The 16,480-nt window shown below is 40.8% G+C and overlaps 1 protein-coding gene across 1 annotated transcript; it reads right to left on the bottom strand.

The window, feature by feature from the left end:
- Positions 1 to 1,126: 1,126 nt before the first annotated feature.
- On the bottom strand, positions 1,127 to 5,077 carry LOC132608077 (uncharacterized). Its single transcript, XM_060322150.1, has 3 exons — positions 4,954 to 5,077; positions 1,571 to 1,815; positions 1,127 to 1,528 (listed from the first exon to the last, which is right to left on the bottom strand). The coding sequence occupies exons 1-3, from the start codon at positions 5,075 to 5,077 to the stop codon at positions 1,127 to 1,129; spliced, it is 771 nt and encodes a 256-aa protein (XP_060178133.1).
- Between the last annotated feature and the right edge of the window lie 11,403 nt (positions 5,078 to 16,480).

Below are 16,480 nucleotides of genomic sequence, written 5' to 3'. Positions count from 1 at the left end.
ACTGACCCCCTTTCTTTGGAGGGCTGCGTTTCATGCCTACAGGTACAGATGCTCGATTTGGTGGGCCCCCTAGCTTAGGATTCCCTTTCTGCTGTCTTGGAGAGCTCCTTTGTTCCGGAGCCTAGATTTTGGTACAGACCTTCTGATATATATATATATATATATATATATATATATATATATATATATATATATATATATATATATATATATATATATATATATATATATATATATATATATATATATGTTTGTCTAGGGGTCCGACGGGGCCCTGTCCCGTCATATTTCACTGTTGATACTCTTAGAGGTCTTTAGACATGTGTGTGGGTTGTATACAGATTATGATCAGCTGTGTCTATATAGTTATTGTGGAAGTTCTGTTGTTGTAGCAGCCTTGCCGGCTTGCATATGTTATCATTTCGCAGTGGCAGCCTTGTCGGCTTGCGTAATATAATGATATGTAGTGGCAGCCTTGTCGGCTTGCGTAATATAATGATATGTAGTGGCAGCCTTGTCGGCTTGCATAGCATAATGATATATATATATAGTGGCAGCCTCGTCGGCTTGCGTATGTTATTTCATTGTGATTGATTGAGGACCTATAGTATCAGTCCGACTATGTTTAACAGGTACATATGGGTGTCCAGCTCGGGCACTAGTCATGGCCCACGGGGCTGGGTTGTGACAGTAATAGTAACCCTAGAACCTAATAGACCTTCTATAATTGATGAGTTGTGATGGTTATCATTTATTTATCATCTAATGGCATGGGTTAACTTTTTTTAGTCAAGAATTTAACCATTAGAGCCATGAACTAAGTGAATTGAGACTTAGGGTTTCATAAAAATGGTAGCTTGACCATAGAAACTGCTTGTAATTGATGTGTTGATTAAATATTGCTATAGATTGATGATTAGTGGTTACTAAGGCCCTTGTTAGGTTGTTTTACACCTAGAAATAATTCACCCATGGGAATGGGGCTAAAACGAAGGGTGTCTTGAATTAAATAACATCAATAGAAGTTATAACCGAAATGCTTTCGTAACCACTTGGTAACTTCATCCCCTTACTAGCCCGGAAAGTAACTTTCTCATCATTGACTCAAAGTTTGATTTCATTCCTTTCAGAGTCCAAGGAACAGTCTCCCCAAAATAATAGGAATATCCCGATCAACAGCACAATCAAGAATCACAAAGTCAGCTGGTAGAAGAAAATCACTAGCCCAAACTAGTACATCATCTACAAATCCAACCGGTCTCTTAATAGATCTATCATCCATTTGTAGTCGCATGATAGTAGGACTAGGCCTTCCCAACCCCGGTTGCTTGTATATAGCAAGAGGAATTAGATTGATGCTAGCCCCATTATCACAAAGAGCACGAGCAAAGTCATGGTGACCGACAAAACATGGAATAGTAAAGGCCCCTAGATCTTCCTTCTTCTGAACCGTTGTTGTAGATAATATTGCACTAACACGGCGAGTCACACTCACATTGTCATGCTTCACAGACCTCTTCTTTGTCAACTAATATTTCAAATGCTTTGTAAATCTAGGCATCTCTTTGACAGCATCCAGAAATGGAATGTTCATCGATAACTGCTTTAGCCGATCATAGAACCTATGACACTTAGCGTCTTCCATCTTCTTTACCAACCTTTGAGGAAAGGGAGGTGTAGATTTAAAAATCTGGGTCAAAGGGCGAATAGCCCCTTTAACAGTTTGTTTGCTAGTGTCATTGGTCTCAGTCTTCTTCGAACTTTTCAGAATATCAGCAACCTTCTCGACAATAGGTATCTCTGTCGGAACCTCTTCTATAATAGTTGGCACATCAGATTATGTCTCTTTCTCTTTAACAGTTGGCTCGAGATCAATCACCTTCTTTTTAGTACTTTGGATTATTTTTGTTATATCCCGTATTTTTATACATTGGGATATTTTAATCTAAACGCGACAAGTTAAAGACAAGACTATTATGGGGATACGAAGTAGAGACTTTTAACTCCTGATTTTGTTCAAGGCACAAGTTGCCTATAAATTTTATTGGTAAGGAAATATTATTGGAGATTAGGGATTAATTACCATGATTAGATTATTAAGTGGGATAAAAATTTAATTACTTCATTAATTTAACCTAAGAGGCCGTGTGGACCCCACCTGAATAAAAAAAAATCAAAATCAGAAAAATATCACAACAAGTGCAATGGTGAGTCAACAAGGAGGGTGTACGGGTAACAACCTTGGTAAAAATATATATAGAATAGGGCATAGTGCAAATGACATCTTTCAAGTCATTTGTTGTAAATTAACTTTCAAGAACAAGAAAACATATTCATGGTTGTTCGGCCAGCTTGATTTTTGAAGGAGGAAACTGATTTTGTTACTTAATAAAAGTTCTAAGGAGAAGACAAGGAGATGGAGGTGGAGAAGCAAGAATAAGTATAAGAATTTAAGACACAAATTGGAGCCAAATACTCAAGGTAAGAATTGATCATTTTCTTTATGTTTGGAATAAGTTTGAATGTGTAAAGAAATTTCATATGTTAATGTTGGAGCCGTGAACTATTTTTAGATTTGAATGTGTAAAGAAATTTCATATGTTGATGTTGGGACCGTGGACTGTTTTTGGAAAAATGGTGGATTAATTTCACTTTGAATGTTGATTGTTATTGTCATATTTTCTATAATAAGAATAAGGATATTGATGGTTAAAAAGAATTGGAGTTGAAGTTTATATTGAGCCGTGTGGTAAGCCTATATGAAGTAATGTTTAATCTTTTTGTACGTGTATTGAGGATGGTTAAACATATTATAATGTATAGGGACGAATGAAGTTCATAAAGATTATGTGTGATTATGTTGAGATCATGTAGGGGCTGATTTAAGAAAATTTGGTAAATTGATTTAATTGATGTTTAGTTGTTATGGTTATGGACGTTATGGTAAAGATGAGGTTTAATAGTTCAAGTTGGAATTGTGATTATTGCGGGCTGTTGTATAAACTAATAGAACGTTAATATAGCTCCTTATAATTGTGTAAGTGACGTTGTTAACATGTGATTGTTGATAGGATTTGTGAATTGAAAGAAAGTATGTGTTGTTGTTCTTGTCAAGTGTGAAGATTGCGGGTTGTTTGGTATATGGAGTGGGTTGTTTTGAATATTGTACGGGCTGTCCGAGATTCCCTCGAGTCATGTTAAATAGTCTCGGCTTGATACTTTAATGCATGACTAGCAATACTAGCTTGTGGTAGTAGTTGGTTTGAATGCGAACGAAACGTCGTCTAAATGTTTAAAAAGGGGTTATTAACGTTAGAATACATATTGAATTCCCTCGTAGCCTAATCGTAGTTCTTGATATCTTAATATAGGATAAGGTACTATTGGGCAGCGTGTACGAGTTGTATTACGACTAAACGCTAAAGGTATGTAAAGCTTATCCCTTCTTTCTTTTGGTATGTCCTAGAAGTAAGTAAGATACGATATGAGCCTTGGCGAAATTCTATTTTCTCTAATTCCAAGCATGACTCATGATTCTTATTCGTTCTTGATGATAGAACTTTTAGGATAGTCAAGTTATTGTTTCGAGTCTATTATACGATTAACTAATAAATGATGTATAGAAATTCCTACTCTTAAAGAATTTCATAATTAGAGGTATACTTGACTTTCATACGCTATATCATGTTAAATTGATACATGTATATGAATCCTGAAACGTTCCTTGTTATAGTTTGTAATAACATTTAGAAAGAACTTAATATGATCATTATCCTGATACTTGAGAGCTGATTAGTTTACTTATCTATTGAGTCTCAAAAGATGATTTGTATGTATGTGGTTGCTTATTACTCTGCTCGTGCTTACCGTTACATCCTTCACTGAGTCCCGGGCCAGGACATGTTTTCGTGCGTATATTTACTGCATTACTCACTGAGTCCCTCACTAGAGGGCCGGGACACGTTATATATATATATATATATATATATATATGTATATGATGACATGATGATATGGGGATGGCGTCCAAGATGACATATGATCATTATTCACAGAGTCCCTCACTAGAGGGCTGGGACACGTTATATGTACATGTATATGATGATTTTATTTACCGAGCCCCTCACTAGAGGGCCGGGACATGTTATATATGTTATATACAGAATGATTATTTAGCTATGACTACTAAACTCTATAATGACATGGGTATGATGTTGACACATATGAATTATGTTCAAAGGTAAGTCTTATGGTTTTCTGGTTGTTGCACTCGGTCCTACACTCTTTGTCTCAGTATGATCCTATTTACTATATTTCATGCTTTACATGCTCAGTACATATTCCGTACTGACCCCCTTTCTTCGGGGGGGTTGCTTTTCATGCCCGCAGGTACAGACGCTCGTTTCGGAGATCCGCTAGCCTAGGATATCTATTCAGCTACTTTGGAGTGCTCCTTTGTTCCGGAGCCTAGCTTGTCGTATAGACCCTTTTCGTTATATATATATGTGCTTGTTCAGGGTACGGCGGGGCCCTGTCCCGTCATATGATACTGTCGTTACTCTTAGAGGTCTGTGGACATATGTGTGGGTCTGTATATAGTTGTTGTTTTGTTGTGTAGCCATGACTTATGTTTTTGGGGCGTACCCATTCGTAGTGGAAGCCTTGTCGGCTTGCGTGTATATACATATGTTTTGGGATGTTGTGCGTAGTGGCAGCCTTGTCGGCATCCGTAGATACATATATATATATATATATTTGTTGTGAAAGTTGTAACTCCTCAGGAGACAGGTGGCCACGATATGCATATATGTGACAGTTTTAAGGAAACGCCTTGCCTTCATATATATAAATGCTTTTTATGCTAGCTGTAGATGATTATAGTTAACAGGTGTATACGAGTGTCCAGCTCGGGCACTAGTCATGGCCTACGGGGTTGGGTCGTGACAATTTTACCACTCCAAGTACTGATAGCATATACATGATCTACACCACCTCCACCATTCTTTGAATTTGGAATAGTATCACTCGGTAATTCTCCCTTCTGTGAAGGGTGTAGCTCTCTGGAAATATCTCTCATCTACGACTCGAGCTTCTGAATGGAAGCTGTGTGAGATCCCACCATTTCAGTCAGCCCAGACAAAGTTTTATCTGCTTTGGCTTGGTTGGTTAGCACCCTTTTAAGCATGCCCTCCAACTTTGAACTCCCTTCATCATTCGATTGCCGCTTGGGTGGAATATAGGGATTGGAGCTCTTGTTTCCGAAATTATTGTCGTTGTTGTAGTTCCCATGGTTCGAGCCACCACAGTTGTTATTGTAATTACCTTGTCCCTGTTGAGGTCTCCATTGGTTCTTAGTCTGATTCTAATAGCCTCCTTGGTAGTTCTGCTTTTGGTAATCCCTTTGAGAATTATTCACACAGTTGACATCTTCAAACTGCATAGGAGGCCCCTCTTGATATGGACCCTCTTGGACATGGTACATTCCCTTGGGCATTCCTGGAACTTCTTCAATAACATCAACTTCCTTCGCTTCCTTTTCATCAAGCCTCTTTGTCAACAAGGAAATATTGGTTGCTATATGAGCTAGAGTCTGCTGAGTGTCTTGGTTCTCCTTCACAATATTATGGATCATGAGAGCTCCATAGGCTACACTGTCAGTACCACCTGAAGTCCATGCTTGATTGTGAGTAGTAAGCTTATCAAGTAATTGAGTGATTCGGGCATATGTCTTGTCTATAAAACACCCACCAGCTGCATTATTTGCGATTGCTTGTGTTAACGGATTTAGCCCTCTATAGAACTTCTCCATCAATATATTTTCTGGAAAACCATGATTTCGGAGACTTCTTCAAATATTCCTTGAATCTATCCCAAGCTTCAAATAGTTGTTCCCCCATAAGCTATTTGAAATCATATATCTTGTCACGAATTTCAGCTTTCTTGCCTGGTGGAAACCACTTCTTAAGAAAAACAGCAACAAGCTCTCCCCACGTATGAATAGTTTTATGGGGCATCTTCTTAAACAAAACTATTGCTTCACCGGCCAAAGAGTATTTGAAAACTCTTATCCGAATAGCATCATCTGGAACAACATTCTACATATGTTGGGCACACACACCCACGAAATTCTTCAAGTGTTGGTGAGGATCATCATCGGTAAAGTTATAAAAATATCTCTCAAGTTTGAGCAGTTGGTAGGTAGTGGAGTCAATCTTGCAGTTTGCAGCATTCATCCTTGGTGGAACAATAGCAGATGCATAATCCACCACTTCTAACATATCCACAAAAACATTCTCAACCTCGACTTCCACTGGTTGGTCTTGCACTTGCACATTCCTATTACCACCTACTCCATGTCCTCCTCTTCACGTGGTTCATAGTACACAACAGATAAGGTGTGATGCAATAGAAAAATACTTTAAGTAAAGCACAAACTCTTTGGTAATTTCAAAACCGTATTCCCCGGCAACGGTGCTAAAATTTGATACGCTCAAATTACACCTATTAAATGACGTAAAGCGGACGGTGTCAAATATAACAACCCAACTAGGTTATGGTCGAATCCCATAGGGAATATGGTGTGAAAAGGTTACTAAAGTCGTATAGTACTTTCTTGCAGTCTAGTTTCATAATCCGTGAAAACTACCATAGACTCCAAACTTAAGCGATAAATAAACGTAAAAGAGAGTACGAAGAACTTACCCCAAGAAGAGTTACTCACATGCTTCCACAAATCACTCCGAAGTTTTCTCTAGGTCTCAATTTTGTGAATGGATAAGAAATGGTTCGAGTTGGGAATTTAAAAGGTTCTGTTCAGCGATTTTTGCCTCCGCGGACACCTTGTCTGCAGATCCGGACAAGCCTTTGGGTTGCATCAGTGGAGCCACTCGACATATCACTTCTTCATATCTGCGGGCCAAGTTCTGCATGGGCACACCCGCAGAGACGAACCCACACCCGTAGCGGGACACCAGGAACCAGCAAAATCTAGTTTTTCACCAAGTCCAAACCAAAACTTTACACTGATCCAAGACACCTCCTATACAAAATAGATATGCACCCTAATGTAAAAACGTGCTACGAACTCACCCGTACCCTCAAAATTTCTAACGGAGGTCATCTTGACCTGGTCAACCGCCAAAAGCAAGTTTCCGACCAAGAAACCAAAATGCTCCCCAGTGCCTCACGAACCGAACCAATTATCCCACAAAGTTATAAAAGACTATCTGAACCTCATGAAATCAACGAAATTCCCAAAAAGGTTCATTTATCTAAAAGTCAACTATTGGTCAACGATTTTTCAACTTAGCCTCTAATTTTCTCAAATCAATCTCGATCACCTAGGGTACCGCGCTACCCATCTCCATGAGTCAAACATGCTCTAACGAAGCTAGAGGGAAGGGTTAACAGGGGTAAAAGGGTTAAAAGGCCTAAACGACCAAACGGGTAATTACATAGAGGCCGAGGCTTCTCATGCGGTTATCACATGTACTATTTCGGTCTGTTGTCGGTCAGCTCTGACCTTATTTGATTCAGGCTCTACTTACTCTTATGTGTCTGCTTACTTTGCTTCAGGTATGGATATATTATGTGAGTCGTTTAGTTTTCCTATTACTTTTTCTACTCCTGTTGGGGATTCTGTAGTGGTTGATCGATATTGCGTTGTTACTTTGATGAGATATGGCACTTGGGGTGATTTGAAGATTCACGACATGGTAGATTTTGACATTATTTTAGGCATAGATCGGTTTCTCCTTATCACGCTATCTTGGACTGTCATGCCAAGACCATTACGTTAGCTATGCCAGGATTTTCTAGGTTGGAATTGAAGGGAGCTATTAGTCATGCATCGAAAAGGGTTATATCCTACCTTAGAGCCCGATAGATGGTTGAGAATGGGTGTTTAACATACTTAGCTTATGTTCGGGATACTAGTTCAGACACTCTACCACTTGAGGCAGCACTATTAGTGGGGGAGTTTCCTGATGTTTTTTCGACAGAGATGTTCTACTGGATCAGGATATTGATTTTTGCATTGATTTGGAGCCGGGCTAAAAGCCTATTTCTATTCCGCCATACCGGATGGTGCTAGCAAAGTTGAAGGAATTGAAGGAACACCCGGAAGATATGTTAAGTAAATGATTCATCAGACCTAGTGTTTCACCTTGGGTGCTTCAGCATTATTTATGAAGAAGTTGGATGGGAGCATGCGTATGTGTATTGACTATCGACAGTTGAACAAGGTTACAATCAAGAACAAGTATTTCATTCCTTATATTGATGATTTATTTGACTAGCTTCAAGGTGCTTCAGCCTTTTCTAAGATTAATTTAAGGTCCTGTTATCATCAGTTGATGATTAGGGTGGAGAATATCTTTAAGACAGCTTTCGAGACCCGTTATTATCATTATGAGTTTTTGGTTATGTCTTTTGGGCTGACCAATGCCCCAATAGCCTTTATGTACTTGATGAACAGTGTTTTCAGATCGTACTTGGACTCCTTTGTAATCATTTTCATTGGTGATATTTTGATTTACTCTCGAGGTAAAGAGGAGCATGAGCATAATTTGAGGATTGTACTTGGGATCTTAAAGGACAAACAACTCTACGCTAAGTTTTCGAAATGTGAGTTCTGGCTTAGTCTCGTGGCATCTTTGGGACATGTAGTGTACAATTATGATATCATGGTGGATCCTAAGAAGATTGAAATGATTCGTGATTGGATTAGACCTACTTCAGTCACCGAGATTCAAAGTTTCATTGGCCTTGCTCGTTATTATTGACATTTTGTGGAGGGTTTCTCCTCGATTACCTCTTGATAATACAAAGTACATTCATTCTATGTTTTGATGATTGTCCAACTGCTGGAGAAATGAAGAGAGACCTGGTTTGCGATATGCTTTCTCTGTATGTTATACAATCAGCAACAACAGCTATAAAGCTGCACTGCCAACTGTACAACTGTACAGTTGTACTGCGGCCCATGCCTTAAGTCAAACATGGGATGAGTGGTCTCTATCTCACCCACATATTCCCTAATATATATACAACTTGTTCCAATATATTAGGTATCACTTAAAAACCTAAACTATCTTGTGCAAATTCTTGCCGCCACAGGTTCTCAAGTGCACTCAAGAACAAAGTCACTTGCAAGCTGAAGAACCTGATCCAGACACCAGATTATGTCTAATTTCTTTAGGTTGTTGTGAGTCTTTGTTTATATACTCTTTATACTGTAAACCTACTCTTCTTTCAAGAAGCTGTTGTAGGTACTTTGCATTCTCAATAGTTGTTAGTCAGTTTACCTATCCAATCTATTGAGTGGTACCCTTGGCTAAAGTTAGTCAAGTGTGTTAGTTGTTTTGGCTAGAGTTATTCATATGTGGTTGTGAGCATGGCTAAGGGTAGTCAAGAGGTGTAGCTTAGAATAGGTGTATTGTAAGGATGAGGGATTTATGTGAGTTAGATTCCTAGATTGCAAGAGGTTGTAATCTGAAGTTTCTCGATGATAGTGGAGTTGAAATCCTACGTGGTAGGTCGTGGTTTTTAATCCCTTGAGCAAAGAGTTTTCCATGGTAAAATCTTATGTGATTTACTTACTGCACTGTCTGAGAGAACTGGTAGACAATCAGGTCTCTCCATATACTTTTCGGTGGATGCACTATTTACAACAAGTGGTATCAGAGCAGGTGCTTTTTAAAAGGTTAACACCTACAAAGAATCTGTGATGTAACGACCCATTCGGTCGTTATAGCATTTTTGACCATTTTTCCCCGTTAACCCGTCCCGGGCATTATTAGTACCATTTTGACCCGCGGGGACAGGTGGCATGGTTCCTTAGGCACTGGAGTGATGTTTTATGTGACTTTCAAAAAATTTGGCTTTTAAGTGAAAATCGTTTGCCTCATAGTTGACTTTTGGGTAAACAGACCTTTTTCGCATATCTGTCAATTTTGAGAGGTCCGGAGAGTCATTTAGAACTTGTGCGTATATTTGGTTCGGTTCCCAATGTACTTGGGTTGGAAAATTAGTTTCGAGGTATTGGGAGTTGACTTGGTCAACGAGACATTCGATGGGAATTTCGAGGCCAGGAGTGCGTTCGTAGCGCATTTTAATGTATATCTGCATATTTGGTTTGTGTTAGGGAGGTTCCGGGATGGTTCCGAGTGTCGAATCCAAGTTTGGAAGACACTAGAAAAATTCTAGTGTATGTTGACCGCAAAAGCGGTTGACTGCAAAAGCGGTCGGGCGACCGCAAAAGCAGCCGACGGGCAGTTTTCTGATTTAAAAGCGTTTGGAAACCCTTACTCTCTTCCATTTCTTATATTTCCTTAGCATCTTGGAGGCGATTTGAAGAGGGTTTGGTCAGATTTCCCTTGAGAGTAAATTCTCTAATCTCAACCTTATTACCTTTCCTAAGTAAGAATTCATGTTAGTAACTCCATAGAACTTGGAGAATAAGAGAGGTTTTTGGGTTTCTTTCTTGAATAAGTTGTTAATTATAAAACCTTGATTTTGTCACGACCCAACTAGGGGCCGTGACGAGTACCCGATACTTGTACCGAGCACCCCTTATCTATCTCGTATAAACAGTGCCATATTTTTTTTTTGAAACATAGACTTGCAAACGTCGTTAATACTTTATACAACAACATCATAATGCCCAAACATCGTATATCTACTGAACCTGCCTAACTGTACATATCTGTCTACGAGCCTCTAGACATAGTGTAATTACACATAGAAAGGGCCGAGTACTATCGTGCCCGAATATACATATACAAAATAGTACCGCTGAAGTAAAGCTCCGGAACAACTGGAGCACTGTAGAGTACTGCTGATAAGCTCCTATAGATCACGTCCACCAGCCTGCTGACCTGCGCGGCATGAAACGCAGCGTCCACAAGAAGGGACGTCAGTACGAATAGTGTACCGAGTATGTAAGGCATGGAAAATAATAGAAGCAGTAATATAGAGCATGATTAACAATATCAGGGAATCATAGGATCGATAATGCAGCAAGAAAATAACCTGCACGTAGCGAGGCCCCTTCTCGGGCCGGCTTTCATATGGACTTGTCCCCTTTTTTTTTTTTTTTTCCTTCTGCAACGTTTCTTTTTCGTAAACTTAGGAACTAGGGTTAATATCATGTTGCATTTTGTCACATTACGCTCTGCAATATCATAGTATGTCGTATCCGGTCATATCGTAGCTTATCACCTCACGGTATTTTATATTCTAGCGTATCATGTCATAGTGTGGCTTGCCACAATATAGTCTAGCTTATCATATCCTACCTTATCATATCATAGCATTTCGTGTCATAGTATATCATCTTATTACATAGCTTTCCTTTGAAAATCTCTTCTTATACATATATGTAAAAATAAGATGTCTCATATTGCCGAGGCGTCGGCAGCCGATCCATTTAGCCATAAATGTACTTCCCGCGTCCGGGCATCCCGCGTCCGGGACGATATCATGTCATGTAATGCCAACTGATCAGGTGGAAATGCGTGTATAACGCTCTGCCCTTATCCCCATCTTCCCCGTATACGTGTACATACATCATGCTTATATGTCAGCGTCTATAGCGCTCTGAATCTTTGATTATAGACATACTCTGGTATCATGTATGGATGTCGGCGACTATAGCGCTCTAGATCTTTGATTATATACACAGCTTGTACATACATATGTGTTTTACATACATTTACTTACATTATCTACATATACATATAGTGTATAAGCGTACAAGGGGGCCAAGGAGAATCATGTATCCATCGGAGTGACGTAAGGTCGGTGACCTCCGATTATCTTATGAAAGGATAGTGATCGTTTTGTCTTACCTCGGAAAGAAAACAAGTATTTAAGATGAGAGTATCAATGGAGGATAATATTATAATGGACGTAAAATAAAATCGGGGTATTATAGATGTCATTTCATAGACTTTGAAATCTTCTAGAAAATAAAATCATGGCTAGGGAATATAAATAAGTTTCAAGAATTAGTTTGTCACTTTCATGTTCGTATAAGATGCTTAGCTTAGTCGTCTTAGTCATAGGGTCATTCCGGTGGTACGTATTATAGGCATTCCCGCTTATCTAACATCATGGTCATCCTTGTCATCACAGAGGCATCCTCGTTAGAGGAATCATAGTACTTATCTCATGGTAACAAGATCGGGATCAAAGGTTCCCTTCGGGTTCACTTGAAGTACATCAACCAATACTATAGGAAAGTCCGGGGGTAGCGGGCCCACCTCGGGCCGGATGAGGTGGCGTATATTATTTACATATACTACAGGTCATGTCATTACTTGTGAGGGTTCTAGGGTGATCGGGTCCCATTTACGCACGTCATAGAGGTCTAGGAGGTCTTTCTATCATTTTGCGCACTTTCTACTTCAATTCAATTGAATGAAAAGTTGAAAACTTTAGGTGCGGATTCCGGGGATTGAGGTCGTCCCCGAGGCTTGTGCCCGACTTCTTACAACCAAGACATGCCATAGAAAGAAGGGTGAAGCCTTACATACCTCTCTCCGCTCCTTTAGCTACTCCAAAATCGCGTCACAATCTCGTCAAAATCTGCAATTTGGTCAAGTTTACCAAAACTTTCATTAGTATACTTTGAGTTAGAATCTTAAGGAAACATTTGGCTACCGAAATTTCGACAGCACTTCCCCTATAAATACTCCATCCCACCAAGTTCAACTTGGCTAATTTCAATCAACAACAATCCCGGGAATTCAACCCGGCCAAAATATCAACCACAATTCCAACAACAACAATACTAACAACTTCCATATTCAATCAACTTACTACTCCTTCCAAAACTTTCTAACTTCTATGAAAACAATCACAACCTCATAATCTATATTCCAACAACATCATACTAAATAAAATTGACTCATTCTCTTCCATTTTTTCCATAACCACACGGCCAACACCAACATACACACTACAACTTCTCAATATTCATTCAACTTCCATTTTTTTTTTCCATATATCATTCACAACATTAACAACCAAACATTAATTAAAATAATTGAAGCATGGCTCATACACATATATACATACACACGGCCATGTACTATATTTCTCTCCTTCATAAATTTCATCCATTTTAGCATACTACAACACATATAAACCATGTATAACACATAAAGCAAGGTTAGAATTTTACCTTTATTCTTCAACTTCTCACTTGCTTATCTCTTGGAAACCTATATGATTTTGAATTTTTCTTGCTCCAACAACAACTTCACCTTGTTGTGCACCCTCTACTTGATAGAAAATAATTTTTGGAGAGATTTTTTTCAATTTTTCTTGGAAATTTTGTTCTTGGCCGAAAGGCCTTGGGGTTTCTCCCCTTCTTTCTTTCTTTTGAGTTCTTGAAATTTCTAGACACTTAATGGATGAAGATGACTTAGTCATCCCTTATATTGACTAAGTCTTATTTCATATTGGGCTTGGACCCTCTCCAAGGCCGGTTGGGCCTATAAATTTCCAAAGAAAACCTTCAAGCCCATTTATATTTTGGGCTACTACTTGAAATTCTTGAAGGCAATTTTTCCAACTTCCAATTTTGCCCTTCGTCTTCCTCCGTATTTCCACGAGTCATGTCATGAACTCCCCTTCATGCTCTTGACCTTTCTCATTAATTCCACTCCTAGACTCTTCATAAACAACTCAAGTGCCAAACACAATAAAATGTAGCCTCGCTTGTCGTTTTCCCGCGATTGTCTTGAATTATCCAATTACATAAAACGCGGGGTATAACATCCTCCCCCCCTTTAGAACATTCGTCCTCGAATGTTAAACTCGCCTCATAGCGTAACACATCATTTCGGGGAGGTCTCCGTTGTAGATGCCTCATGTCCCTTAGCATGTCCATCTTAGAGGCTTAGATTGCCCTTTACGATCTTTACAATAGCGCTTCCTTCTTCGTGGAGTCTGCTGCGTCTATCCCTTCACTAGACATGTCCCTATACATCGCCACCTTAGGAATTCCTTGCCTTAGTCAGTGTGGACTCAATATTGGTCTCACCCTGTGACCTCTGTACTTTCCTCCTTCATTCCCAAAGCTTTCTGTTGTCACGGCTTCCCCTTTTTCCGTTAGTTCCGTCCAGCTCGGCCTATGTGACTCGTGTGGGGTTTCTAACCACTTTCCACACCCCAATTTACTCTGGGCTACCTAATTTTACATTCGTTTCTTATTTCTGCATTTACGAAATTTTCGGCATATTTCCCAGGGGGTCACCCATCATGAAATTACTCCCACCTGAGCACGCTTAACCTTGAAACTCTGATGCATTTCAGCGTCACGGTGTTAGTATTTTTACTTCCGCTTCCCCGTACTACCTATATTATATAATATGGGGTAAGTTGGGGTCTCAGCAATGTTTGAACACCCTCGTAGCGAATATTTCTCTTTTAATGACTATTTTAGCCTTCGCAATCACAAAGATTCACTTTTTACCTGTGCGGGTGACTATTCCTCACTCTAATATCCAAATTCTTAGTATGTTTAGCAATACAAAAGGGCAGGGTTGGATAAGATAGAATCCGAATCAATTAATGCACATATTATAGAAAATACCAACAAAAAAGTACCTGTGGCCGCATCAGCGGGAGGCTCAGGGTCCTGTCGTCCTGTCAGTGCATATATACGGTGTGGAGGACCGGCTGCGCTGGGTATCCCTCCTCTGCCTCGGCCACGACCTGCTGGAGCCTGGGAGGCCTGTCCCTGAGGGCGTACGGTCGACGATGAACCAACTGCGGACCCGGTAGGCTGGGCTCGGTCTCCGTCATCTCTCAATGGGCAATCACGCATCAAATGGCCAACCCGCCCACAAGTATAGCAAGCACCCGTACCTGCGCGGCACTCTCCCGAGTGTGGCCTGCCGCATCGAGCACATCGTGGCGGGGGTGACATTATCCTGCCAGCATCAGCCCTAAACTGAGATTCTGAGGCTCGGGTACCTTGATCCGGTCTCGAGTGAGTAGAACGGTCAAACCCCCTATCAGCAAATCGAGGAGGTGCACTGGCCGCCGGTTGGTCTGAGTACCCGAATTGCCCCTGTGTCTGTCCCCCTCTGTACTCACTTCTAGTCCTGGAAAACCGGCCTCTCTTTCGGGAACCCCTGTCTGGATAGCGCTCCTCCCTCCGTGGCTGATATTGTTCTTCCAAATTTTGGGCGTGGGCCTGGATACGGGTAATAGTCATCCCGTCCTAGAGTGAAGCCGTCAAGCATTCCTTAACCAAATGTGGCCCTAGCCCACTCACAAATCGGTGTACATGATCTCCCCTATCAGCTATCATGGCTGGGGCATACCTGGCTAATGAGTTAAAACGGAGGCTGTATTCTCGAACGCTCATATTTCCCTGTCTCAGGTTCAAGAACATATCGGCTCGAGCCCGTCGAACCTCTGGCGGTAGGAAATGTCGTAGGAATGCCTCAGTGAACTCCTGCCAAACCGGAGGGGGTGCATTTGCTCCCCTCGATGATATCCAGTTACCGTACCACAGAACTGCCACATCCCGCAGCCTGTATGAAGCCAACTCCACGGACTCCGTATCCGAAGCATGTATAATTCTCAGAGTCCTCAGCATCTCGTCTATGAAACTCTGCGGGTCCTCCTCTGGTTTTGATCCATAGAACTCTGGCGGCTTCAGGGTAATAAAGTCTCGGGCCCTTGCGCTTACCGCCCTGTCTCCCGTGTCTATATCTTGCCGCTGAGCTTGTGCGGCAACTAACTGGGTCAATAACTGGATGGCCTCTGCCATCTGCTGGCCCGGAGCTACTGGCGGTGGAACTGGGGGTGCGGGGGCTGGAGCTGGAACTCTTCCCTGCTCTGCTGGTGCAGGGGGAGCAGGAACGGTCTGAGGGGGAGCCTCATTATGAGATTCTTCTTCTTCTAGCTCCCGTTCAACTCTGCTGGCCGCCACTCTCTTGGCTTTCTCAGCCATCGTAGCCTTTTTCTTCGGCGGCATTACTGAAACCATAACATAGGATTAGGAAAGGAATGTGGAAGCCTGGTAGCATAGCTCTATCGCACGATCTTAGAATGCAAAGAAGGTCACATTTCCTAAATGCCCAGTAGCCTCCCGTCTATTAGTGTGGCGCGCTACACACCCATAAACAAGACTCTACTGGACACGGCTCGTAGACAAACCCCTAGGACCGAACTGCTCTGATACCACTTCTGTCACGACCCAACTAGGGGCCGTGACGAGTACCCGATACTTGTACCGAGCACCCCTTATCTATCTCGTATAAACAGTGCCATATTTTTTTTTTGAAACATAGACTTGCAAACGTCGTTAATACTTTATACAACAACATCATAATGCCCAAACATCGTATATCTACTGAACCTGCCTAACTGTACATATCTGTCTACGAGCCTCTAGACATAGTGTAATTACACATAGAAAGGGCCGAGTACTATCGTGCCCGAATATACATATACAAAA

This window comes from Lycium barbarum, chromosome 8, assembly GCF_019175385.1.
Source record: "Lycium barbarum isolate Lr01 chromosome 8, ASM1917538v2, whole genome shotgun sequence".
NCBI classification, from domain to species: Eukaryota; Viridiplantae; Streptophyta; class Magnoliopsida; order Solanales; family Solanaceae; genus Lycium; species Lycium barbarum.
Note: the sequence above shows the minus strand (reverse complement) of the source record. Positions and strands in the feature narration are given on the sequence as shown.

Bases quoted from the DNA above. Each gene is read 5' to 3' on its own strand.
- LOC132608077 (XM_060322150.1), bottom strand. From the start codon at position 5,077: ATGAGAGATATTTCCAGAGAGCTACACCCTTCACAGAAGGGAGAATTA. The intron at 1,816-4,953 runs GTAAAATTGTCA...CAACTATTATAG, and splicing joins TGCTATCAGTACTTGGAGTG to AAGAGGTTCCGACAGAGATA. The intron at 1,529-1,570 runs GTCAAAGAGATG...TTGAAATATTAG, and splicing joins ACATTCCATTTCTGGATGCT to TTGACAAAGAAGAGGTCTGT.